This window comes from Dendrobium catenatum, unplaced genomic scaffold, assembly GCF_001605985.2.
Source record: "Dendrobium catenatum unplaced genomic scaffold, ASM160598v2 fragScaff_scaffold_1433, whole genome shotgun sequence".
NCBI classification, from domain to species: domain Eukaryota; kingdom Viridiplantae; phylum Streptophyta; class Magnoliopsida; order Asparagales; family Orchidaceae; genus Dendrobium; species Dendrobium catenatum.
The window spans coordinates 35,118-59,020 of NW_021319895.1; the positions used below are offsets into that span (position 1 = coordinate 35,118).

General features: G+C 36.1%; 3 protein-coding genes across 3 annotated transcripts; 2 read left to right on the forward strand and 1 right to left on the reverse strand.

Annotated features, from left to right (window-relative positions):
- Positions 1 to 7,764: 7,764 nt before the first annotated feature.
- Positions 7,765 to 13,515, forward strand: LOC110111543 (homeobox-leucine zipper protein ROC8). The gene is made up of 10 exons (XM_020843459.2): positions 7,765 to 8,320; positions 8,427 to 8,544; positions 8,647 to 8,835; positions 9,552 to 10,007; positions 10,244 to 10,345; positions 10,439 to 10,639; positions 10,722 to 10,902; positions 11,809 to 12,095; positions 12,738 to 12,827; positions 12,939 to 13,515. Exons 1-10 carry the CDS (start codon positions 8,226 to 8,228, stop codon positions 13,335 to 13,337), a joined length of 2,118 nt encoding a protein of 705 aa, XP_020699118.1. The 5' UTR covers positions 7,765 to 8,225; the 3' UTR covers positions 13,338 to 13,515.
- Positions 13,516 to 16,027: 2,512 nt separating this feature from the next.
- On the forward strand, positions 16,028 to 21,014 carry LOC110111553 (homologous-pairing protein 2 homolog). The gene is made up of 6 exons (XM_020843470.2): positions 16,028 to 16,122; positions 16,240 to 16,265; positions 20,055 to 20,322; positions 20,395 to 20,465; positions 20,540 to 20,728; positions 20,799 to 21,014. Exons 1-6 carry the CDS (start codon positions 16,095 to 16,097, stop codon positions 20,895 to 20,897), a joined length of 681 nt encoding a protein of 226 aa, XP_020699129.1. The 5' UTR covers positions 16,028 to 16,094; the 3' UTR covers positions 20,898 to 21,014.
- Positions 21,015 to 22,289: 1,275 nt separating this feature from the next.
- Positions 22,290 to 23,829, reverse strand: LOC110111548. Its single transcript, XM_028700027.1, has 5 exons — positions 23,635 to 23,829; positions 23,455 to 23,562; positions 23,211 to 23,387; positions 22,624 to 22,740; positions 22,290 to 22,539 (listed from the first exon to the last, which is right to left on the reverse strand). The coding sequence occupies exons 1-5, from the start codon at positions 23,827 to 23,829 to the stop codon at positions 22,303 to 22,305; spliced, it is 834 nt and encodes a 277-aa protein (XP_028555860.1). The 3' UTR covers positions 22,290 to 22,302.
- Between the last annotated feature and the right edge of the window lie 74 nt (positions 23,830 to 23,903).

The following is a 23,903-nucleotide window of genomic DNA, read 5'->3' on the forward strand; positions in this document are numbered from 1 at the left end:
AAGAGTTATTTCTAATTATTGGACGAGAGAGAGGAACTTTTATTACGCCTGTGACCGAACTTTTGTTACATAAGAGGATTGTTACTCGGTTTTGCTCGGTTTTTTATCGGTATTGTTAGGTATTATTTGGTAATAACGATGAATACAGTTCTGTGAAGACCAATACCGAGTAATACCAAGCAATACCGAGTAATCCCAAAAAATACTGAGTTTTTCTAGAAAAATCTCGGTATTTTTTGGGATTATTCGGTATTGCTCGGTATTGCTCAGTATTACTCGGTATTTTATCTTCACATAATGGTATTTCTCATTATTATTGGTATTGCTCGGTATTTGCTAGGTATTTCTCGTTTTGTGCCTACGATCTTAGTGCCGGCCGAACGTAGCTCTACGTATGTTCACCGGACCAAATAAAAGTTCAAGAGAGAGAGAGAGGTAACATTGAGCTCAACGTCGAATGTTACAAACACGTGAAAATAAAGTGTAGATCATTATTTATGTGAAAATAAAGCACTTATGATAGGCATTTTTTTAGCTATAATAATCGCATTAATTATCACTGAATAATAGAAGAGACATCTTTAATAACCATCAAAGGCAAAGTATTTCTTCTACTATGTGTGCTTTACTTTGGCATAAAAAAAAAGAACTTTTTTGAGACATTTAGGTCAATTAAGGCAGACTCACACACACATCGCATACACAAAACTCGAATCCAAGACCTCTTAGTTGTCAGCATAAGCTCGCAACCAACAGATCAAGGTGAGTTGTGTAAACAAAGTGCTCTTGTTTGTTTCTTACTCAACTGTTCTTTGGTTAGACGATTTGATGATTTTTATTCTTAAATCATCTCATGGTTAGATATTTGTCTTCAGCGCATACTTTTCTTTAATAAATTCATTTTTTTATTATTTTGAAACATTTATTCCATATTGAAATGGAAGCATAATTGTTTATGAAATTATTTTTAGATAATCTAGTATATAATTAATCAAAGAGACTTGCATCTAGTGTATAATTAATCATAGAGATTTGCATCGAAGAAATCTTTTAAGAAACTCCACAATCTCAATTTGATTTCAAAGGACTTGGATTGTTTATTATTATTATTATTATTATTATTATTATTATTATTATTATTATATATATATATGCAAAATCTTAATGGATGATCTTTTGAAGCCAACAACGGTGCTATGATATCATCATAAAATGAAAGAGGAAGAGGGAATAATATTTAGGCCAAAAAGTCATAAAACTTTCCATTAGGCTACATGCATTAATTTCCTTTATTGTAGTCCATTTATTCAATATTAATGTAGCTTGATGTACTTAGAATTGAGTGAACTTGTAATCTTGAATTCCTCTCTTTGAGATGTTTGAATTGATTATTAGCATACAAAATTAAGGCTTCATTTGGGACTGATTTTATTAATGTTTCTTAAAACAACTTTGTTGTTAAAAAAAAAAAAATTAACAAAAAAAATGCTTTAAGGAACATTAAGAAAACCGTCTCAAACAAAGCCTAAGAAATCATTTGATTCTCCAATTAATGTAATGAATTTTCAAACTATATTTCAAGTGCTTGACATGTGCCCATTTGAATTATGATAAAGATCAATTTAAGTGTCATATGCTTTGTTGATCCAAGATTTTTTGTTTAACTATAAGTTTGTCGAAATTATTATTGTTGCGGGCTAGAATATTCACGGCGGTAGAATGAGTTTTTTTTTAGAGATGCATGAATATCCAGCACAAACATTTGATTTATGAGAGAGAGAGAGAGAGAGCAACAAAAAATCAAATCTTTTTTATGTGGAAAACTCAAATATGGAAAAATAAGAGGCCTCGCCCAGTCAAAAAGATTTCACTAAATTTGAGTGAATTATAAAGGTTGATCCATCCCTTAATTTTGAGATGGTGGAATTACAATAGTTTGGAGAGCTCGGTGAAGGTTCGACGACGGTCATGTGGAAGCCCGATGGCATTCGGTGGTCGGGCGGTGGTCCCACGATGGTCAGGTGGAAATCTAGTGGCGGTCAGCGGCTTGAAGGAAGTTTGGCCATGGTCGGACAGAAGTTCGAAATCTATAGATGGCTGGGTGGAAGTCCTGTAGCGATCAGCGGTGGTCCGACGATGATCGGGAGGAAGTCCGTTGGAAATCGGTAGCCGGGTGGAGTCCAACGGTGGGGCAATGGTCCGACGATGGTCGGGTGGAAGTTTTGCAGAGGTTGGTGGGTGGGTGGACATTTGGGGAGGATAACAACTAGGTGGAAGTCCGTCGGCAGTCGGCGAGGAAGTCTGATGGTCATCGGTGGCCGGGCGGTGGTCCAACGACGATCAACAAAGGTTCGTTAGTGATCGATGGTCGGATGGAAGTCCGACAAAGGTTGGCAGTCGGGCTATGGTCTGACAATGGTCAGGCAGATCAAGATTTGGTGGTCGATGGTGGCTGCCGACAGTGGTGCTAGAGCTCTTGATGCATCAGAGCTCTCTCTAATCTCCAGCCAATGGACCCCCTTATGTAGAGAGTGGGTTTATAGATTTTTGTGAGTGGAATACCCTGTAATATGGAGAAGATCCAGAGCAGGTTTGAAGTGCTCATCGGATGGCCTGTATTGATTCTCTTGATCATAAAGCATTTTTTAAATGTTTAAGTGTCTTAACAATGTCCAAATTCAACGATATTGGGCTAGTTCGATTCGTCTCACTGAGCCACTCAATTCAACTATAAGCATGTCATATTTGGATATCATTTTATTATCCAATTAATACTTTGAATCTTCCCAATTAGCTTCAAACTCTTGATTCATACCCTTCCAGGCTCGGATCAGGCCGACTTTAGTGTCGTTGGGTTTGTCTCTTTGAGATGTTCATTTTGACTATATGTTTGCTAATATTGGAGTTTAGATGGTCTCAAATTTAATTTTGAAAGTTTTTAGCTTATATATGCCTCTAGATTTGTGTTGGATCGTCGATTTTTGGCGATGATATATCATTAAAATTTTTTTGATCGGGCACGAATCTCTAAGTCAAAATTAAGTTGGATACTTCCAAAATTAAATTTGGGACAATCCAAACTCCAATTTCAGCAAACTTATAGTCGAACTGAACGTCTCAGAAATATGAATCCAACGACACTAAATTTGACGCAGTTCGAGCCCAAAATGGGTCCAAATTGAAGACCCGAAACACATTTGAAATCTTAAAATCATGAATTAGATGACCAAACGATTTCCAAACATGACATGCTTATAATCAAATAGAGCAGCTCAACAAGACGAATCCAACGATCTCAAGCTCGCTGAATCATGATATCATTAAGACATTTAAAAGCCTAGTAAATAGTCCACGATCAAGGGAATCTACATTAGCCATCCATTCAAACCACTCACAAATTACCCTTGATCTCTCTTCTATTTAGTGGTCATGGCACTCTCAGAAATTAAACTATAAATAGACCAATCATTCCTTATGGAAGAGAACCCGAGCAAGGAAGAGAAGGAATGGAGCTGTCTTACCACCAGACTCTTCCTCGACCACCGTCCTACTTCCACCAGGCTGCTGACTGACACCGGGCTTTTGCTCGACCACCGACTGCCGCCGGAGTTCCGCTGGACTGCAGATCGATGCCGTATTTTTGCCCGACCACTAGTGAATGTCAAATTTCTGCCCGGACACGGACTGACGCCAGACTTTCGTCCAACATTCATTCGTAGCAAGATTTCAACCTAACGGTTGACTATTATAATCCGAGCATCCTCAGTTTCAAGGATGAATGGTCACTTGTAATCTATTAAAACACTAGTTGAATCATTTCAACTGGGCGTGACCCCACAATTTTTCTCTTTTTGGATTTTCTACGTTAAAATTCTTGTGTTTCTTTTTTTTTTCTCTTTGTGTACTAGATATCCGTACAATATAAAAACAAGAAAATCTAGCTCTATTGCCACATATATTCTAGCTTGCAACAGGTTAAATATCAATTATACATCAAGATTTATGTTGATGATATTAGTTTTCCTATAATGTATCAAAATTAGAGAGGGAGAGAGCTAAACTCGTAGACTGGTTAGAAGACTGAAGTTCATTAAAAAACTACATCGAATTTTTATTTGGATTAAGTTTGAGCTAACAAGTAAAATCTAATTTGGATCAAACTTAAATTAAGCCATAGTGCCAGACTAGATATTGAATATAAATTTTCTATATTCAACTAAAATAAAAAAAAAACCAACAATTACTAAAAATCGAACTAATTTCTTGCTCCAAAAAAAAATTTGATCAAATTGAAGAGGTATGCTTGCTGGCCCTAATTTATTTCTTTTTTTATAGCTATTATTTTTTAAGATATTTATTTTTCTAGTAGTAATTGCATAAATTTCCATTTTTAATGATTTTGAGATTTTATAATCAGTTTAATATTACAATTTTGTAATTGTTGATTAATAATAGACTATCTTTCTCAAAAATTTATTTATGATGCAACCAATTTTTATTTAATTTTATTTCGACTCTAATCTTTGAGGGAAGTGTTGAACCAGATGATATAGATTATTAAGTTTGTCAATTTCGGGTTGAACCCGGAAATGACCCAACATTATTCGGGTCAATCTGAACCCAACCCTTTTTTACAAACGGGTCGGTTTTTGGACCAAAACTGACCCGCTTGCGGTCCGAGTCAATCCGACACGATCTGAATGATCCGAGACTGACAAAAATTGCTAGTTTTTTGGATCAAAAAATGGGTCAATCTCTGATTTTCATGTCAAAACGGGTCATAATAGGACTTTTTCGGATTGTTGGGTCAAAATGGGTCAATTTTGAGTTACTAGGTAAACCCAAACCCAATCCAATTTTTGAAACGGGTCGATTTGTTGAACCTAAACCTGACCCATTTCGGGTTCGGGTTGATCCTAACCAAAAATTTTAGGTTGAATTCGAGTCGAATTTTCGGGTCAAATTCGAGTTGAATTTTCGAGTCTTGTCAAATATTATTAGACTCGAAACATATCCCTTTAAAGCCCAGGGACATCAGCAACTTAGCAGCTCATCTTGATTAGGGCTGTCAAAACTAAGTTATGAGTCGGGTTCGGGTCTGACCCAAAACTGACCCAAGTACATACGGGTCAACCCAAATCCAACTCGTTTATTGAAACGGGTCATTACATTGTACCCGAACCCAACCCGCATCGGGTCCGGGTCAACCCGACCCGACCCGTATGACCCAAAAAAAATTAAAATAAGTTTTTTTTTTAATAAAAAATAAAATATACACAATTTAATTAATTTATAAACAATTTATAATTATAGCAGGTAGAGTGGTAGTTCAATCAACATATTAAACAATGAACAACAAGTACATTTACATTTTACATATAATTTGGTCATTTGCAAAATTACAATATTTAGAAACTAATTGTTCATTTCTTCTTGAAAGTTGAAATGCTCCTGTAGGCTCTAGTTGTTTAGCATCTGTCTTCAAGCACGACATAAAATCAACTGTAATAAAACAAGTTAGATATTTATAAACCTTCAATATGATGCTCAGATTAAACCTTCCAAATATGTAATCACCTAATGAGGTGTAAGTTCAATCAACATTAGCAATTTAGCATATTACCATCCAAGGAGACAAATTGTACTTTGTATTAACTACTACGTTAGTATCTATTCATTTATATATGTATTAACTACTAAGTTAGTATCTATTCATTTGTATATGTAGTATCTGCTCATTTTACTAGAATACAAAATTACAAACGTCTCATGGTTGTAATAGCATATTAGTATTTATTCTAAAACTATTCCAACAATAATTTGAGAAGGTCGATCATCATCGCTTCATCACTTCAGACTACAACAATTATTCAAATAATATATGACTTTCCTCAAAAGTGAAAATAGGTTAAACAACAAACATATATAATATATGACTTTCCTCAAAACAGCACATATACGACTATATCAAATGAATCAAACGAAGCACACTAGTACAAACATCAAACGAATTAGAAGAAGCACGAGAAACCCGAAGGCCGAAACCAAATAATGAAACAACCAAATAAGTCTTTCCTCAAAAGTCAAAACAACACAGATGAAATGAATCATAGCACATTGGAAGGGCAAATCATGCATAATTATACAAGCAATAAATAAATCATGAAATTCTGCATTGTCAAACTTATGATCAGTCATAGAAATAGATGTATTAGAACCGGTTTGCAATATGAGCTGGCATATATCATGTATGTCTCTTTTCTTGTAATTTTGCAAGTATCTCCTTAAGTTGTCGGTTCCATTTTTACTATCACATAAGTATTTAGCACCACATCTTTTACATTTGCACATTTGTTTACCATCAGTAGGATTAGCTAACATCTCAAAATGACCCCAAACCTTGAAAGTCATTCTTCTATGCTTCTTAATTACGATTAAACAATCATCACATGCATCATCAGATGCTTCTACCACATTGTCTTCAACACAAACTTCCTTATTTTCTTGAATATAAATATTAAGAATTGTGTTTGAAACCTCCATCTATTGACATAAATGTATGAAATTATACAAATTAAAACTAAAAAAGTACCTAAAAATATATATATCCAAGCAACTAGTTTTTTTACAAGTGAAAAGAGAATCAAATATAGTTATATGCCAATTGCCAACAACATCTCAAAATATCCGGGCAAACTGCCAACACACTGAACAAACAATTACAAATAGCCGACTGCCAACAGAGAATTCCAACATCTCATAATAGGTATCAAAGATATTGCTATAACAGAGAATAACATAGAATCAAAAATAGCCACGCTAATTAGTAACAAATAGTCAAAAACTCGACAATTCAATTTTCAAAACCCTAAGGCTAAACAACATTTCAAAATACATCGGCAATTCAAAGCACAAATCTGATTATAACTTCATAATAAGATTATAATTGCATCAAAAAATCCCTAAAAAAACGAACATAAAAATATGCAAAATGTGATGCCCTAATCGACATTTCAAAGCCACAACAACTTCAAATTGGAAGGAAGAACCAAATAGCTCAAAATTAATACTCTAGCAGTGACTTAGTAACACAAAATTAAGAAAAAAAAAATGCAAGACTCATAAGTCATAAAGAAAACCGCAATAATGTTAACACCCGCAAGATTTAAGATAAGCTGAGTGATAAATAAAATTGATGAGGCGATGAGTCGAGGACGCAGAGGAGGAGAAAAGATGAAAATGGCTGGGAAGAAGGCAGGCTCTCCGCAAAATCGAGCAGGCGAGCAGCCCTAGCTTGGAGCCTTGGACTTTCCCTGCAAACAAGACGATCACTATTTCGACTTAGCGGAATGTCGAATACGGCAAAACACTAAACTTAAATGCCCTAAGGCTCTAATCGTAAATTCGTAACTACGATTTACATAAATATTAAATAGTGCGGGCTGGTTTCGATATCAGGTCGAACGGGTCAATTTTGGGTTCCCGAGTTGACTCGAACCCGACCCGAAACTTTATACGAGTTAAAAATCTGAACCCGATCCCAACCCTTTTTGGGTTCGGATTGACCCTAATCCAAAACTTTCAGATCAAATTCAAGTCAAATTTTTAGACCATGTCAAATATTAACAGCCCTAATTTATTTGTCGGGAGCTCAGAGTCTCATATATGTATAATTCTGTATGATGTGTGTTATAAATAAAAAATAAAATAAAATAACCTCAGCAACTCAGCTCACCTATCCCAAGGAAAGGAGAGCGCCAGGATTTGAAAGTCCCGGCTTTAAATCGCGTCGGTTACCTTTACCACTCCCTCATTACTCTCCCTCTCTAAAGAAGAAGGGAAGCAGAGCAAGGTTCGCAGAGGAGAGAGAAATAGTGTGTGCGGGTGTAGTGGAGGAGAGTGAGGAAATAAATTCAGAGCAGACCCGGAAATTAATCGGTGCTTAATAAGGGGGGATGTTGAGTGAAATTGTTCCGGATTACCGCCGTTCTCTGCAACGGGGCCGCAGCGCTTTCTATTTCTGCGAGGATAGTGGAGGAAGGCGAAGAGAAAACGAGGCTGTGAAATTGGAGGCGAAGGGTAAGAGGTTCCAAACGCTATTCTTCTCTGAACGCAAAGCTCTTTACTGCATTGGCTCTACTAGGATTCAGTGGAGCAGTGCCGGAAGAGAATAACGGCATTGCTCTGCTCATCGGTGAAAGAAAAGAGTAATTTTGGAAGGGACGATGGATTCCGGCGAGGACCAGGATATGTCAGAGTCGAAGGGTAAGAAGAAGAGATACCACCGGCATACCCCTCGCCAGATTCAGGAGCTCGAATCGTATGCCGTCTCATATTTCTCTCTCTTTTTTTTTTTTTTTTGAGATTATGTTGCTTGAATCGACCGTAAAATTAATTTTTTTTTTCTTTTGTTTGTGGGTTCGCAGAATTTTTAAGTTGTATCCGCATCCAGACGAGAAACAGAGGATGCAGCTAAGCCGGGATTTGGGTTTGGAGCCACGACAGGTCAAATTTTGGTTCCAGAATCGCAGAACTCAGATGAAGGCAGGCCCTTTTTTTTTTGTGATCTTCTTGTTCTTTTTTTGCTTGAAAGATTGATTTTTTGAGGTGGAGAGAAGTAAAAGGAGTCGCCTTTGGCTGCTGCAGGCTCAGCATGAGAGGTCTGATAATTGTGTTCTACGTTCAGAGAACGAAAGGATCAGGTTCGAGAACATTACTATGATTGAGGCACTAAAAAACATAGTCTGCCAAACATGTGGCAGCTCACAAACTTCTGAGGATTCTTACTTTGATGAGCAGAAGCTACGCATGGAGAATGCCAGGTTGAAAGAGGAGGTGATCTTATATCCTCTTTTTAAAAAAAAGTTAGAATTAAATGACTGTAATTAATTACCAATATCGAATCATCAACTCATCTTACCAGTATCTTTTTTCTTTCAATGGATATTAATTTTCTACTAAAGTTTGCTCATGTTCTTGGTTGTTATGGTTCTCTTAAGGCGGATATTTGTTGCTATTCATGATTAGAGTTAGTTGATCATTAGCAAGTATTATGTATTGATGATTGGTTGCAGCCTCTGAAGGTGAAAGTTAGTGCTCGTGGTTCGATTGCTCATAAGTTTCATTAAATGCTTTTCGATTTAGCTTTTCCACTGCACAATTGAATTGTAATAAAGTAAAAGTGTCAGAAATTTTCATAAGTCTCACTGCATTATTTCCTCTGATTAATTTGGTTTGCCCAACTGCAGATAGATGAGTCGTTGAAGCTTAATCTACAGTAATAATTAGTATTTGATTCCTTTAGTGATGATAACTATAGTATGTTTGAATTGGAATTCATCAGGGACTGTTCTTATAATTCTAGTGTATATTCATCTTCCTGGGCAATTTGTTGTTCCTTAGCAGTCTTGATAACTCCCAGATATTTCTTAATCTCAAACCTTTTATACAGAAGTTAGACATGACTTATCTTTTTTTGTTGGACAAGCTATGATTTTTCTTTAAAATTAGATTTCATTCTTTTATTGCACCATTTTTTTTCTATATTTCAGCTTGATCGGGTCTCGTCAATTACATCAAGGCATCTGGGAAGACCTCTGATGCAGCTTCCACCAATCCAACCGTTACCAGCTTCTTCACTTGATCTTACAGTTGGTGGTTATGAGAATACTGAGTTCAATCCTTCCCTTGACCTTGATCTACTTGGTATTGGCCCTCCATCCATGCCATTCCCATTTCCAACCATTTCTGAGATTGAGAGGCCCGTCATGGTGGATCTCGCTGCCCGATCGATGCAAGAGCTAATCAGGCTTGCTCAAAATGATGAGCCTATTTGGAGTAGAAATGGGAGTGATGGTAGGGAATTTATCAATCTTGAAGCCTATGAAAGGTTGTTTCCAAGGCCTGGGCAACAGTTCAGGAGTGCCAATACTCATATCGAGGCTTCAAGAGACTCTGGAGATGTGATCATGAATTCCTTTGCATTGGTTGACATGTTTATGGACCCCGTGAGATTTTTTATACTTCATTTTGGATTGATTTTCAATTGATTCTATATATATATAGTCTTATTTGTGTGGTAAAAAAGCAAAGGAAAGTGTTGTAACTTTCTACTTGGTTTAACTACCATGGTTATGCACTTGCATTGCAAGTTGCTCATCTTTATGAGAATAATGATGTCTTTATTTCCTAAACATGGCCTTTCTCTATTAATTCACCTGCACATAAACTTGTATTTTTATAGGGCAAATGGATGGAGCTATTTCCTACAATTGTGTCAAATGCAAGGACTATTGAAGTTCTAATGTCTGGAATGGATGGAAGTAGGAGTGGAGCCTTAGTTTTGGTGAGAAAAAAAAAATGCCAAAATTGCCATGAAGTTTCCTTTATTTGTTTTCCCATAGGTTCTATTTGGCACATCTAATTCAAGAGGTTGCAGATGTATGGTGAATTCCTGGGGCTATCGCCGGTGGTTCCCTCCCGCGAGTTTTACTTCCTCCGCTACTGTCAGCAGATTGAGCAGGGATTATGGGTCATTTCAGATATATCCATTCACTCTCCAAAAGTCAACATAATTCCTTGCATAAAGCGGCTACCTTCTGGTTGTTTGATTCAAGATATGACAAATGGTTATTCTAAGGTAATTCTTCATATCATGAATGTGAATGTTTATTTGTTTTTTTTTTTTTTTTATCTGATTCTACTTCCTATCATGAATAAAGATTGTATGGGTTGAACACATGGAGATCGAAGAAAAGAATCCAGTCCACCAGCTTTACCGTGATTTAGTTGATAGTGGGATGGCTTTTGGAGCACAGAGATGGGTTGCCACCCTACAAAGAATGTGTAGGAGGATTGCTTCCCTAATGGTGACTGGTAATTCCCCGAGAGATCTTGGAGGAGGTATACACCATACTTTCTTGAAATTATTCAATTGATGATATACTTAGAAAGGTTTCTACTTGTGTTTAATGTTATATCAACCAAATTTTGAATGATTCTAGTGTACCATTTTACTCTCTAACGTTTAAAATCATTCCACTAGTTCAATTGTCATTGTTTGATTTAATATTAAATGAATAAATAAACTCTCGAGTTAGGTTGGCGAGGACTTGGGGACCCGATTAGTATTTACCCATTCCATTTTGCATTTTGGTAGAGCTTGGCCTCCCAACTTAAGTTTCCTCCTCTGCCTGCTCATTAATAGGAGAAATATTAGGTGCGGAATCCGGATGTAGAGATACGCCCAAACACATCCACTTAAAATTTGACATGTGGAGTGCACTTTGGTTGCACTTTTTGTGCACTTTACTTGTGCTTTACCTGCACTTTAGTTGCGTTTTAACTACTCTTTTGTTGCACTTTTTTACTACGTTTTGACTGCGCTTTACCTGCCCTTTTGGTGTGCTTGACTTAAAGTTCTGTTGACACATTAAATATATATAGTAAAAAATAAATCCAATTGAATATCCATGTATTTACTCCACATGTCAACATTTTGTTGGAGTCCGGACGTATCTCCACTTCTGGACTCCGCACCTAATAATTTCTCTAGTAATAGCCCTTTGATCTTTTGAGGAATTATGGGGTGGTTTTCAATGTTTTCTGCAACTCAGCACAACCTAATCAAGTTGACATCTTTGTAAAAGTTAATAAACAAAGTTGTTATGCCTATAACTGAAAATTTCATGGTATACCAATGCATCCTTCATTTATTAGGAGTGATATAACCCTAAAGCTCCTTAATTATATCATTAGGTTAGCAAGTTAATCTCCTAAAGCTATATTTATTCTTGGCATGACCCTCAGTTATTCCCAATGATGATGGAAAGAGGAGCATGATGAGGCTTTCACAGAGGATGGTGAGCAACTTCTGCTCTACTCTAGGTTCATCCAATGGCTACAGATGGATTGCACCAGCTGGAGTGAATGATTCTGGAGTCAGGGTTACAGTTCACAAGTGCTCAGACTCTGGCCAAGCTAATGGAGTCTTCCAACCTAATGGAGTCTTCCTTAGTGCCGCAACTTCCATATGGCTACCATACTCCCCTGAATCTGTCTTCAGCTTTTTCAGAGATGAAAGGTCTCGGGTTCAGGTTTCCTACCGTTACCTTCATTCTTAATTTTTCATAACTAACCTTGAGTTGTCGTTATATTTGTTCGGTTCAATATAATCTCATTTCACCATTGTTTCTCTCTTTATTGTGTTCTTCTTTTCTCTTATGCACTTAAGGCTTCGTTTGTTTACATGTAATCTTCTGTAATTGGTTTAGCCTTAAGTGTATAAGACAAAAGGAGTTTTTTGGTATGAGGATTTAGGTCGGATTTGAGGTGGATTTGAGTGAAATCCAGCCAAACGGCCTAAAATGCAAAACTAAATCTAGACGGAAAATCTCGGATTTTTGAAATCTTGTTTTTTGCCGGATTTACGAAATCCATTGGCTCGAGAGGAAGAATCCGCTCGTTAAATCCGCTCTATAGACAAACAATTACACATGATTTAATAGGATTTATCATGAATGTTACCAAACAGTTTTCAAGATTTAGGCCCCTCGGGATTTCCGAATTCTGGGTTTAGAGGATTTACAAAATCCTACTTAAATCAAATCTTGGGTGCTACCAAACAACCTCTTATTGAAGTGAACTTCGATGATTTATGATTGTTTCAGCTTTAGTAAGTTTCATTTTTTACACATTCCCGTAATCCAAAAACTTATGGAACAACATTTTAATTGAAGTGGGATGTTCTATCACATGGAAAAGCTGTTCAAGAGGTCACTCGCATTTCAAATGATCAACACCCCGGAAACTGTATCTCTCTCCTTCGGGTAATCTCTTCTAAAACATCATCTCCATCCATTCCTTCTTCTCACGTTCATCTTAGCTCTGCAACTAACTATCATTTAATCACTTTACCTCCTCTTCAAAAAATCAAACAGGCAACTATGAATCCTGCCAATCTGAATGACAGAAACATGCTTATACTCCAAGAGAGCTGCACTGACTCTTCAGGTTCACTCGTAGTGTATGCATCTGTAGATCTGCCATCTATGAACATTGCAATGAGTGGAGAAGACTCATCATTTATCCCTCTTCTGCCGTCGGGATTTGTGATCTTGCCTGACGGCAGGCCGGGTACCGGCACCGGCATTAATGCAGCTTCAAGCTCCAATCCACTGGGAGGATCATCAGGTACAGTGCTCACCATTGCCTTTCAGATCATGGTGAGCAGCTTACCTTCAGCAAAGCTAAGCCTTGAGTCAGTCACAACGGTTAACAATGTCATTGGCGCAACTGTTCAGCAAATAAAGTCTGCTCTGCGTTCCCTTGAAGCTTGACAGAAATGAATCTAAAGATATCAGTGAGCCATTCATGTTTAGACATAGTAAAATGATTTCTGTAGCAGGTAAAAATGTACAATGTATCCCCTTACTGATAGGCAGTAGCACTTAGTTTTCTTTAGTCCTTTCATTTAAATTCCTTGGAAGTTTCAAAAATCACTCCCTGATCTGAGCTCTAGAAATATTGTAGTTTCTATATTTTTTTCAGAATTAATCAAAAGAAAGGTTCTTTACTAACATATCTGAGTTTTTTTTGTTCTTTTTATTGCTACAAGTCTGGGGTCAAGCATTTGCAGCCTTTGTAATGGCCTTCGCCTTACCATACAGAAGATCTCCCTTTTTTTAGGCGAAATAGTCTCTTTTAATTTAGTAATGTTAGCTCCAGAATATAATGAATACATTTCTAAGTACTATGTAATTATAATTACGTTGCTTCTACTAATTAACATGAAACTAAAGTGATTTATGCGGTGCATTGGTATAACAAATGACTGAGAGGCTGTTTGGTTGCGTGCATTTAGAGTGTAAAGTAATTCCAATGCAACCGTTTTAGAAAATTTGATGTTTGGTTTGAAGTAAAGTAAAATGTAAGTGTAAAAGGAGTGTATTCCAAATATGTTTTTTAGTGTATTTGAAATTCCTTTGATTTGGGAGGGTTTTAAATACATTGCAAAAGCACCACCAACAACCGTTACGCACCACTGTTGGCTTTTCCACTACAGCTATTGCCATTGACTGCCACCGCTGGCCTCATGCCGCCAGTTGCCGCCCCTGCTAGTGGTCACCACCTCTGTCAACCACCTCCCACTGTCGTTAGCCCTGCCGCCGGCCATCACCCTTGTCAGCAACCACCGCCAGCCGCACACCACAGCTATCGACCACCGTCGATCGTCAGACAACCCGATCATAATATTCTTGTAGTTTACATTTCATTCACTTTACTTCATATCAAACAAAAAAAAGTGAAGTCATACATTTACTTTACATTCATCCAAGCAACTATATAGAATTCCTTTTTCAGGCAACCAAATAGCCCGTTGAAAGGAAATAAAGCTAATATTTATTTGCATAATTTCTCTATATACAAACAATATAATGGTTCTTATGTGGAGAGGCTCTCTCTTTATATGGTTTTTGTATGAACGGATTTATAATTTGTTTTGATTTGGCTTTATATCACAAAGAATGAATTTGAGTTAATAAATCAAGTCAAAATTAGAAATTTGAGTCTTAGGATTTGCTTGAGATGGCTGTAGTTTTTTATAAAGTTGTTGAGAAAATTAATTTTTTATAAGTTGTTATAGAAAGTAATTTTGTAATACAACAATTTGTTGAAAGGATTTTTATAATATAATAATTTATTAAAAATGGTGATCAAACAAAAATTATAATTATGATCTGAAAAATAAAATAGTAAGAAAGTTGTCTCAAACGAAGCCTTAAACTTAGTTTGACGTAGTTCAAACCTTTCAAATTTTATATTTTAAAATTCTTTTTTTAGCTAATGTTTTAAAAATATATTTTTAAAAAAATAAAAATAAAATTTTGAAATAGTAATGATAAAAATTCTATTTTAAATACATATTATTTTTTATTGATTATTTTTTTATCACAAAAACAGTCAAAATTGTTCCAAACAAAGATTGTAAGTACTTCCCAGGAGAGTTTTTTTTTTTTTTTTTTTTTTTTTTTTGGGACATTTAGGCCAATTAAGGCAAACTCACACACACAACGCATACACATAGACTCGAACCTTGGACCTCTTGGTTGAAAGCCTAAGCTCTCAACACAACTTTTGGAGAAATTATTTGGTACGCAATCCAAACGTAGAATAAGGTTCAGATGCTGCGTATTTCATGCTTATTTTACTGTGTATTTTTTATACATAATTTTTTCTACGTATTTTTTGCATACTTATTGTGTATTTAGTGAGTATTATTTATTTGCTGTTTATTTGTCATGAAAAAATTATGTATTAAAAAATACGCAGTGAAATAAGTAACAAATACGCAGCATCCGAATATTACTCTGCATTCGGATTGCGCACACAATAATTTCTCCAACTTTTGATCATTATTTTTTTTACTATTTAAAAAATGATGCTAAAAATTTATTTTAGAAAACAACAAAACAATTATTTGAACGAAGAAAATTTTTGTAACTTTTGATAAGACGCTTCTAAAAGATTCATTTAGCTAAACTATTCTTAGGCTTGATTACTCCTTATAATTCAACTTAGTCAATTTTTTTTAGAAACTTTTGAGAGAATTAAGGTTTTGTTTGGGACAGCTTTAATATTGCTTTATACAACTAATATTTTGTAAGAAAAAAATTATATTAAAAAGTTACTTTAAAAAGTAGTATGAAAGTTGTCATATACTAAGGTTTCATTTGGGACGGCTTTCTTACTGCTTCTTAAAATAATTTTTCAGCACAAAAAATTATTCTTATTATTAGAAAGTGATTTAAGAAGCAGTAAGAAAATTGTCCCAAATCTTGGGCTTCTAATCATCTCGGCCTTTGGCAATTTATAGCGGCGTCATGGATTTAATTATTGGGCTTGGCCCATGAGTTTCCTCTGCGCTTAAGAAGCCCAAAGATCTGTTAGCGCCTCATTTTTGGAGGGAAAACTAGAAATCTAGAAAAAGACAGAAAAAAATAAAAAAATAAAAAGACGGGGAGCGGTGTGGGCGAGGCTTCATTTTACTCTTACCACATTTTTCGCCGGCGATTCGAAGGCCATAGAGGAAGAAGATGCCGCCGAAGCACGATAGCGCTGAAGGCATTTCCTTCCTACTGATATCATCCTCTCCATTTCTTTAAGCTTCTCTACAAATCGTAAACTAACTAACTATTCACTTATCTTTCTCTTTTTATTTTCTTTTTTGAAATGTTCCAGGCATTGTTCTCGGCTTCGTGAACGAGGTATTTTCCGCCATTCAGATGTTTCGAATTTTTTTTCAGGCAAATCTTTTGATTGTTGTTATCCTTGGAATCAAGGTTTTGTTAAGTGGAGCTGTGGATGCAAGTTTGAATGGATGGTTTTTGTTTTTCCTGTATTGTTTTACTGAGCGTGTGTTATCGGAGTGATTAAGTACGCAGGATCTTTCGAATTTGCTCTTATTCATCTGAGATAGGGCTTTCATTGCGTCGACTATGTGTTGAAGAATATAATTTGTGTTTGGGATAGCTGCTAAAGCAGTTAACCGAGGGTATATTAAACAGTGAAATATGTAAGAACCATTTTGTCAAATTATTTTGTGGTTTTTGATATGTCACGTAGGGATTGTTTGCTTGTAGATGAAAAAAAAGAAAATTTAAAAATGGGAATTTTGTTTTCAATTTGTTTGAGTTTGAAATTGAGATCCTCACTTTGATGGGATTTGAGGTGGTTTGTGTAGTTTGAAATTATGTCACTGCTAACTAGATCCAACCATTGTAGATTCATTTAACAAATTTAATGATTTTTCAAATTGCTTACATTGCAATACTTATTAAGTTCATCATTCGTTTTAGTTGAATTCTAAGTTACCTTTCTACTTTGAGTGCCCTTTAAAATTGCCTACTTTCAGAAATGTTCTGAAGTCTAAGCTTGTTCATTCACTCACTTGATGACCGTTGCTTGGAACTTTTATGACCTTTCATTGTTCAAGATCTTGTGCTTTCTTCTACTTAATGATTAAGTTTAATTTAACTTTAGATTTAGGTTGAGCTTAAACTTTTTTCGTTGACAGCACCACATTTCGAACTTTGGACCTGTTGGGTAGAATGACACTGCCAATTGACTACACTACCATGGGCTTAATTGATTCATGTTTACTTTAAATTGATTTTATGCTATTTTTATATTTTATAACAAAATGTATGAATACTAAGCAACTTGTTTAATTGGCTTTCTTGGCGCTATGAGCATTAAATATTTTTCTTTTAATTTTAAGTTTTAATTAATTTATTGTATACATTGAGCCTATTTCTAAATATTATGATAAGATTCTGATCATTGATCTTTGATATAAAGAATATTTGGTTTGCTAAAAAAGGAATGCAAAATATTCCAAAGACAAGAGATTTGAAATTTTTTATGATTGTTGTGATGAAAAAGGAATGTAGAGTAAAGTTTTGGTGAAGTCCTTTTTACACTATGTAGCTCATTTTTGTTGCATTCTAAACTGGCTCATTTTTGTTCACCCTTGCCAATCTCCACCTGCCATCTCGTAACCTTCTATCACTGCCATTGGCAGTCGCTCATACTCGTCATTGGCCATTAGTCATTGCCTTACTATCTGTCACCTGCTGGTCACTGCCTGGCGCCTTGCCCATTGCTTTCCACCACCTCCGTTGCCCAGTGCTCTCTACTTCTTAGGCTTTGATGAGTTTTTAGTTTTATTTTCTATCTTATTCGTCCACTTTTCTAACACAATTTCTTCTTGTCTATATATCATCAATGATACCTTCTTTCATTCCCAAAATACATCCAACATCTTGAAAACTCTTTCAAACATTTCTCCACATCTATCATAACCTTTCAATTCTCAAAATACCCAATAACTCTAAGATATCATAGCAAAAAACTCTTGGATTAAAAATATATATACATACTTCTCTGCCGTGAGCCACAGGATTAAAAATAACACAACTCAACGGTTGATTCAAAATTTATATAAAAAGCAACATTAGTTTCCTAATATTTCAAATTTTTTTATATGAAGTTGCCACCTATTTTCATCTAAGAAAATTTTTCTTTTGATAGCCAAAATGTTTTAGTATCAAATTTATTCAAATCTTAAATATTATGGATCAATTTTGACCGTGTATGATTGACATTGCTCCTTTATCACTTGAATTGATTGTGCACAAACGAAGATTAGGTGGGCAGTGGCTACTTCATGCCTATTGCTTTGGTTGATCGATCAATCCCCTAGCACTCTCTATCTATGAGCACTCAATTCATGGCCTTAGGTCACTTTAAGTATGAGCTATTTTTGGTGTTAGACTGCTTTTAAGAAGATGAACGTTTTAAAAGAAAAATAACAACCTATTTTTACTATTTTTTGTCGACTTTTACGTGATATTAACATCTTTCCAAAGCAGCAAACTTTCAGTCTTTAGACAGTTGGTGTTTTGCATTCAAATTAATCATTGTTAAGCTATTTTACAGTGCTGCTTTGCTTAGATTTATCATTTATGTTGCAATCGAATTAACTCCAGTGGGATAGTTTTGATTTATTTGCATGATACTAATATTTGAAATTAACATCTCCCACAAGCATATTCTAAGCTTAATGCAAGGAAGTTATGTATGATATCCTTCACCTTCTTATGCCCCCCTTTACAACAACAACAACTACAACAACTAGCCCTCATCTTGCTATGTGCGGTTGACTACATGAACCCTTTTTCTCTATTGTATCCTATAAAATTTAAATTCTCATTTAATGTACTAAAGAAGTCATTTTTAATACAATCTAACCAAGTCTTTTTAGGTCACCTCTATGTTTCTTTCCATAAGCCGAATCTAATACCTCTTCTCTCTTAACATTGTCATGGAAAGGATGGAGTTTTATATGATCAAACCATCTCAATTGTATCTTTCATTATTTGTTGAAGAGATAATGACAAATTAGCCCTAATATTTGGTTCCTACGTTTTTCTTCTTATGTATTTACATTTTTTACTTCCAAGATGCATGAATTTTTCCTTCAAACTCTTATTAGTTATGATATCTACCCAATTTTTGGTATGACTCATACCTGAATATCATAGTTTAAATCATAAACTATCAATCTTTTCGGTCTTTTCTCCAAATAATTTAGTGTCCTGAATACATAGAATATTTATTTTCTTATGAATTATAATATCTATTAATTCAATTAATTTGCCTGTAAAGGTATCTATATTTAAGCTCTTATTCTAATTTTAGTTTCATGAATTGGCTTTGCCCATGATGTGAGAATCCTTATTTAATACTGCGTCCAGGTACCAGTGTACTGGATCTTGCACATTTTTTGTTATATTCAATCCATACAACGCGTCATTTCTGATGAACGGTTTAGTATTAACGCAATGTATTAAATGATTCATATTATGATTGTTTACAAGTTTTATGCTGGTTGTCAACTATCTAATGAAACTGTAGACCTTACAACAATAGTGTTTTATGTGACCCTTCACAAATTTTATAAAATAAATATATGGGATCTTTCATCTAGTCAAATACAACCCTAATGTTTTTTCTGGCATTTCTCCAATGCAAGATGAAGTTTGAGTGGCATTGATATAAAGTTTTCTTAGCTCCTTTTTCCCTGTTCGATGCTTGTAATATTAATATTTTTTCTGGATTTTATACAAAGAATTGCAAAGTTTTATCACAATTTTTTTAGCCTGCTATCCTTTTGCTATGTAGTGTTGCTTAAATGCTCTCATCTCAACAATATTTGTTGTCTAAAATTTCTTGTGATTGAAAAAAATGGTTATTCTTTTAATTTTCCTAATAAATTTGGATAAAGATTTCAATCTATACTTTTTGAACTAAATCTTTTTCAATTTTTTTAGCCAGGAATTTTTTCTTGAGTTGTCTAATTTTGTTACGTTTCATGGAATGTTTTTTATTTGTTATCATTTGTTTTGCTCATCAGTATTTTGATAAATTAAGCACTGTTGTAAATTAAGATTTTCACTACATGCTTTGGAGTAACACAATACTTCTATTGTTAGCAAAATAGACCACTGAATTCCCAAAATGTTGCTGATGCTCTGCAAAAGTATAACCTCAAAAAGTCTGCAATCCAAAAAGCTTTGGATACACTTGCTGACAGTGGGCAGATTTCATTTAAAGAGTATGGCAAGCAGAAGATTTACCTTGCTCGGCAAGATCAGTTCAAGATACCCAGTAATCCGGAGCTCGACCAGATGAAGAAGGAAAATTGCCAATTACAAGAGCAGATTGATGTCCAAAAGAAGGCTAGAACTGAGATTGAGGCTGGTAAGCTACAATGATAACAATTTCACTCTTTAAAGTTCCAGTTACAGTTTTAAATGTGTTTTCTTGAATCAGAAATTCGATCTCTGCAATCAAATTTGACACTGGAGGAAATACGGTCAAAACAGTCAATGCTGCAAACAGAGGCAAATTTTTCTTACCAATTCTTCTAATATTCAGTCTTCAAAAGAGTCTGAACTCTGAAACATATTTACTTCAGGTTAATGAAATGGAAGCAAAGCTGAAGAAATTGCGGGATGGAGTAATTTTAGTGAAACCAGAAGAGAAAAAAGTTATTGAACAAACATTCAGTGAAAAGATGAACCATTGGAGGAAGCGGAAGAGGATTTTTAAAGATTTGTGGGATGCCATAACAGAGAATTCACCAAAGGATGCCAAAGAATTCAAGGTTTTTTACCTGTGGAATCAACCTTTTCTATTTCTTTAGATTTTACTAACAGCACCATTACTTATCACAGGAGGAGCTCGGCCTTGAATATGATGAAGATGTTGGAGTTAGCCTGCAATCCTATAGTGAACTGATGAATGCCAATAAGAAAAGAAGAACTGCACAATGAGTTATCCTGCAATCCTTTTAAATTTAGATTTGTAAAGGTATTTTAAAGCCAATCTCTTCCAATGCATGTATTTTCCCAAACAGTAATTGATCAAAGTTTCACACTTATGTGGACCTGTTGCCGTTAATGCTTACTGCTATAGTATTTCCATGTTTTTTCTTAAAAGACCCAACTTATAGGCATAGATAAAGTTTTCTTTTGCCTTTGTTTTGCTAGGTTGCTCCGTATCTTCTTCTGCCGACTTATAGGTAGGGGTGTCAACTTTTGACCCGACCCGAAAACCCGATCCGGACCCGACCCGGAAAATCCGGGTTGAACCCGACCCGTTTGATAAACGGGTTGGGTTCGGGTTCGTAGATTTGACCCGTTTGATTAAACGGGTCGGGTCGTTGCTCCGTATCTTCTTCTGCAGTGTTTCGTTTTCGATCTCATGGTGTTGGAGTCCTTACCCATAGAGGAAAGGTGAGTCGCTAAGTTTTTCTGAGGAGACGAGCAAACATTTGGAAATTCCAATTTCCATCTCATAATTGCTTGAAATGCTGTCTGCATCTTCTCCATCTTTAGATGGTCTTTTCTCTTCTGGTAAGGTTAGGCTAAGAGGCTTCAATATTACGGTCTGCATGAAACTGGATTGCCTGGACCTCATAAGCTTTCATTTCTCTGTAACTCCACAATCTGCTCGCTGTCTCATTTTGTCTCTCAAAGAAAATTTCTTCTTCCACTGGTTAGGGATGCAAATGAGGCGAGCTAGCTCGTAGGCTTGCGAGCTAGCTCGAGCTCATTAATAGCTCAACTCATTAATGAGCTTACGAGTCGAGCTTATCGAGTTTCGAGCTCGAGCAGAATTTCAAGCTTGTTGGATCATCGAGCTTGAGTTCGATTGAGATGATGCTTAGCTCAATTACTTGTCGAGCAGCTTGAGTTCAGAAGATGAACTATTAGCTCTGACGTGGCAAGGTAGAGTTGTGGGGGCGGGCTAGGATGTGGAAGGCTGAATCGCAGAAGCGGTCCGCATACGTGAAATCGGTACACCTTGCGAATCACCATGCACTGCCACGAGTCGAGCTCAAAAAGCATATTGTAGTATAAATTTGGGAATAACTTTTGCATCAAAAACGAAAGAAACTTTTCACCAAAAACTTTTATCATAAAAAGACGAAGGAGAGGAGGAAGAAACTAAAAAATTTAGTTGACTAGAAGGAAATAACAAAGTAGCAACTGTTATGGCCGTTGATTTTCAAGAGATGCTCAACTCAGTGAAAGCAAGCGATACAAGCAAGCTGTCCATGTTCACCATCGCCAGCAAGAAAGTTTAAAGGATAGTAATCTTCTTATGGCTCATCTTCGAAAAGAGCATTTTTCACTGGCTACTTCAAATTACAGCTCCTTTCTTCTACAAAAATTCTCATTGCAGGAGCCTCCCCTCGGCTTCCAACTGGAAGAGCTCCATCGCAGCCTTGGCTGCTACTGCTGCATACGAGGCAGACTCGAATGCAGCCTGTGCAGCACTCACTACATCTTTGTACTCCTCTTCAACCCTCATCTTCCCCCTATAATTCCCATGGAAGGCAGAATCAAGCTGCGGTGTTGCCATCTCTTCTGCCTGGTTTTCGGTCCACAGGCTAGCAAACTGATCACCCACCTACATTTGCATTTGACAAAGTTTTTATGATTTATTCCATATCTGAGTTTAGAAATATTTGCATTGAAATTTAACTACTGAAACCTCTGAAAAGGGATTGGCAATGAGTTCCAGCTCGACTCCTTTCTCCCTTGCAATCTCTTTCATCACATCAACCCTGCTTTCCATGCTCGGCTTCCTTGCGGAGAACTTCTGCACCATCTGCAGGGAAGTTGACCAACAAACTAATCAATGCAAGTTTGTATCTGGGAATCGAAGCTTCATATTAGAAAGCTGTTTTTAGAAGCAGTAAGAATGCCGTCTCAAACTAAGGCTTCGTTTGGGATAGATTTTTTACTGTTTTTTAAGCAATTTTTCAGTAAAAATTTTTAATTTCTATATTAAAAAATTACTCTAAGAAGCATTAAGAAAGTCGTGCCACAACTTTCTAAAATTATAAACCAGAAAAGTGTCATGCATTAACATACAACTGATTGTGGAACATAATATGGAGGTTATGTTGCTTGTCTGGTAATTGTATTTTCAGATTTGTGAATTTAAAATATTTATATTAAAAATCGTAAAAAGATTTTAAATTAAACACAATGCGTTAATTTTTTATTTTTGTTAAATTTGTGAACATGAAAGCTATTTCTTGTATTCGTCATTATAACTAAAATTTATTTATGTACCTTAGCATCGACTCCACAGTTGTTACGCAGCTCCACGGCGGCGGCGGTGAACTCCTTGCCGAACCTCGACGAGATGATTTTACGAATCTCTTGTAGCTCCGGCAGCTCACCGCACCGTGAAGCGGCGAAGGATAGGCCTGCCGCCGCCTCCTTTAGCTCCTCCGGGCACTCCCTGCACTCCCCCAAACATTGCTTCTCATCACTGATAGTTCAGAGAGAGAGAGAGAGAGAGGAATTTGCGAACGTACATCTGCTGCTGTAGTATGAAGGCGCGGTCGTTGAGGAATTGGCAGTAACTCTCCACCAAAGCGAAGACATCGGCCATGTTCTGCTCCTTCATCAAAAGCTCCGCCTGCATTATATGTCCACAAAAACAGATAAAAAAAGAGCAGCGAGGGATCGAGTGTTTGTTAATTCGGCTTACGCGAATGAGAGCTCGGTCTTGTTGGCCATGGAGGAGGAGCTGCATTATGTCGGACCGGGCAATGCAGCAGCGGCCATTGCGCTGGTTGCGGAGAACTGAGAGGCGGCAGACTGTCAGATTGAGGAGACTCTTCAGCTTCCAGATTTGCCTCGTCGTCCTTCTCCCGTAAATAGCTTCGATTAGCCTCCTTACCATTCCCATTGCCATCTTAATCGAGTTAATCAACTATTAAATCGTTATCATGAGCTAAATTCAGTGAGTCGTGAAGA

Bases quoted from the DNA above. Each gene is read 5' to 3' on its own strand.
- LOC110111543 (XM_020843459.2), top strand. From the start codon at position 8,226: ATGGATTCCGGCGAGGACCAGGATATGTCAGAGTCGAAGGGTAAGAAG. The intron at 10,903-11,808 runs GTATACACCATA...CATGACCCTCAG, and splicing joins CCCGAGAGATCTTGGAGGAG to TTATTCCCAATGATGATGGA. The intron at 12,096-12,737 runs GTTTCCTACCGT...TTTTAATTGAAG, and splicing joins ATGAAAGGTCTCGGGTTCAG to TGGGATGTTCTATCACATGG.
- LOC110111553 (XM_020843470.2), top strand. From the start codon at position 16,095: ATGCCGCCGAAGCACGATAGCGCTGAAG. The intron at 20,323-20,394 runs GTAAGCTACAAT...TTCTTGAATCAG, and splicing joins TAGAACTGAGATTGAGGCTG to AAATTCGATCTCTGCAATCA. The intron at 20,466-20,539 runs GCAAATTTTTCT...TATTTACTTCAG, and splicing joins AGTCAATGCTGCAAACAGAG to GTTAATGAAATGGAAGCAAA.
- LOC110111548 (XM_028700027.1), bottom strand. From the start codon at position 23,829: ATGGTAAGGAGGCTAATCGAAGCTATTTACGGGAGAAGGACGACGAGG. The intron at 23,388-23,454 runs GTTCGCAAATTC...TGTTTGGGGGAG, and splicing joins TACTACAGCAGCAGATGTAC to TGCAGGGAGTGCCCGGAGGA. The intron at 22,741-23,210 runs GTACATAAATAA...ACTTCCCTGCAG, and splicing joins ACTGTGGAGTCGATGCTAAG to ATGGTGCAGAAGTTCTCCGC.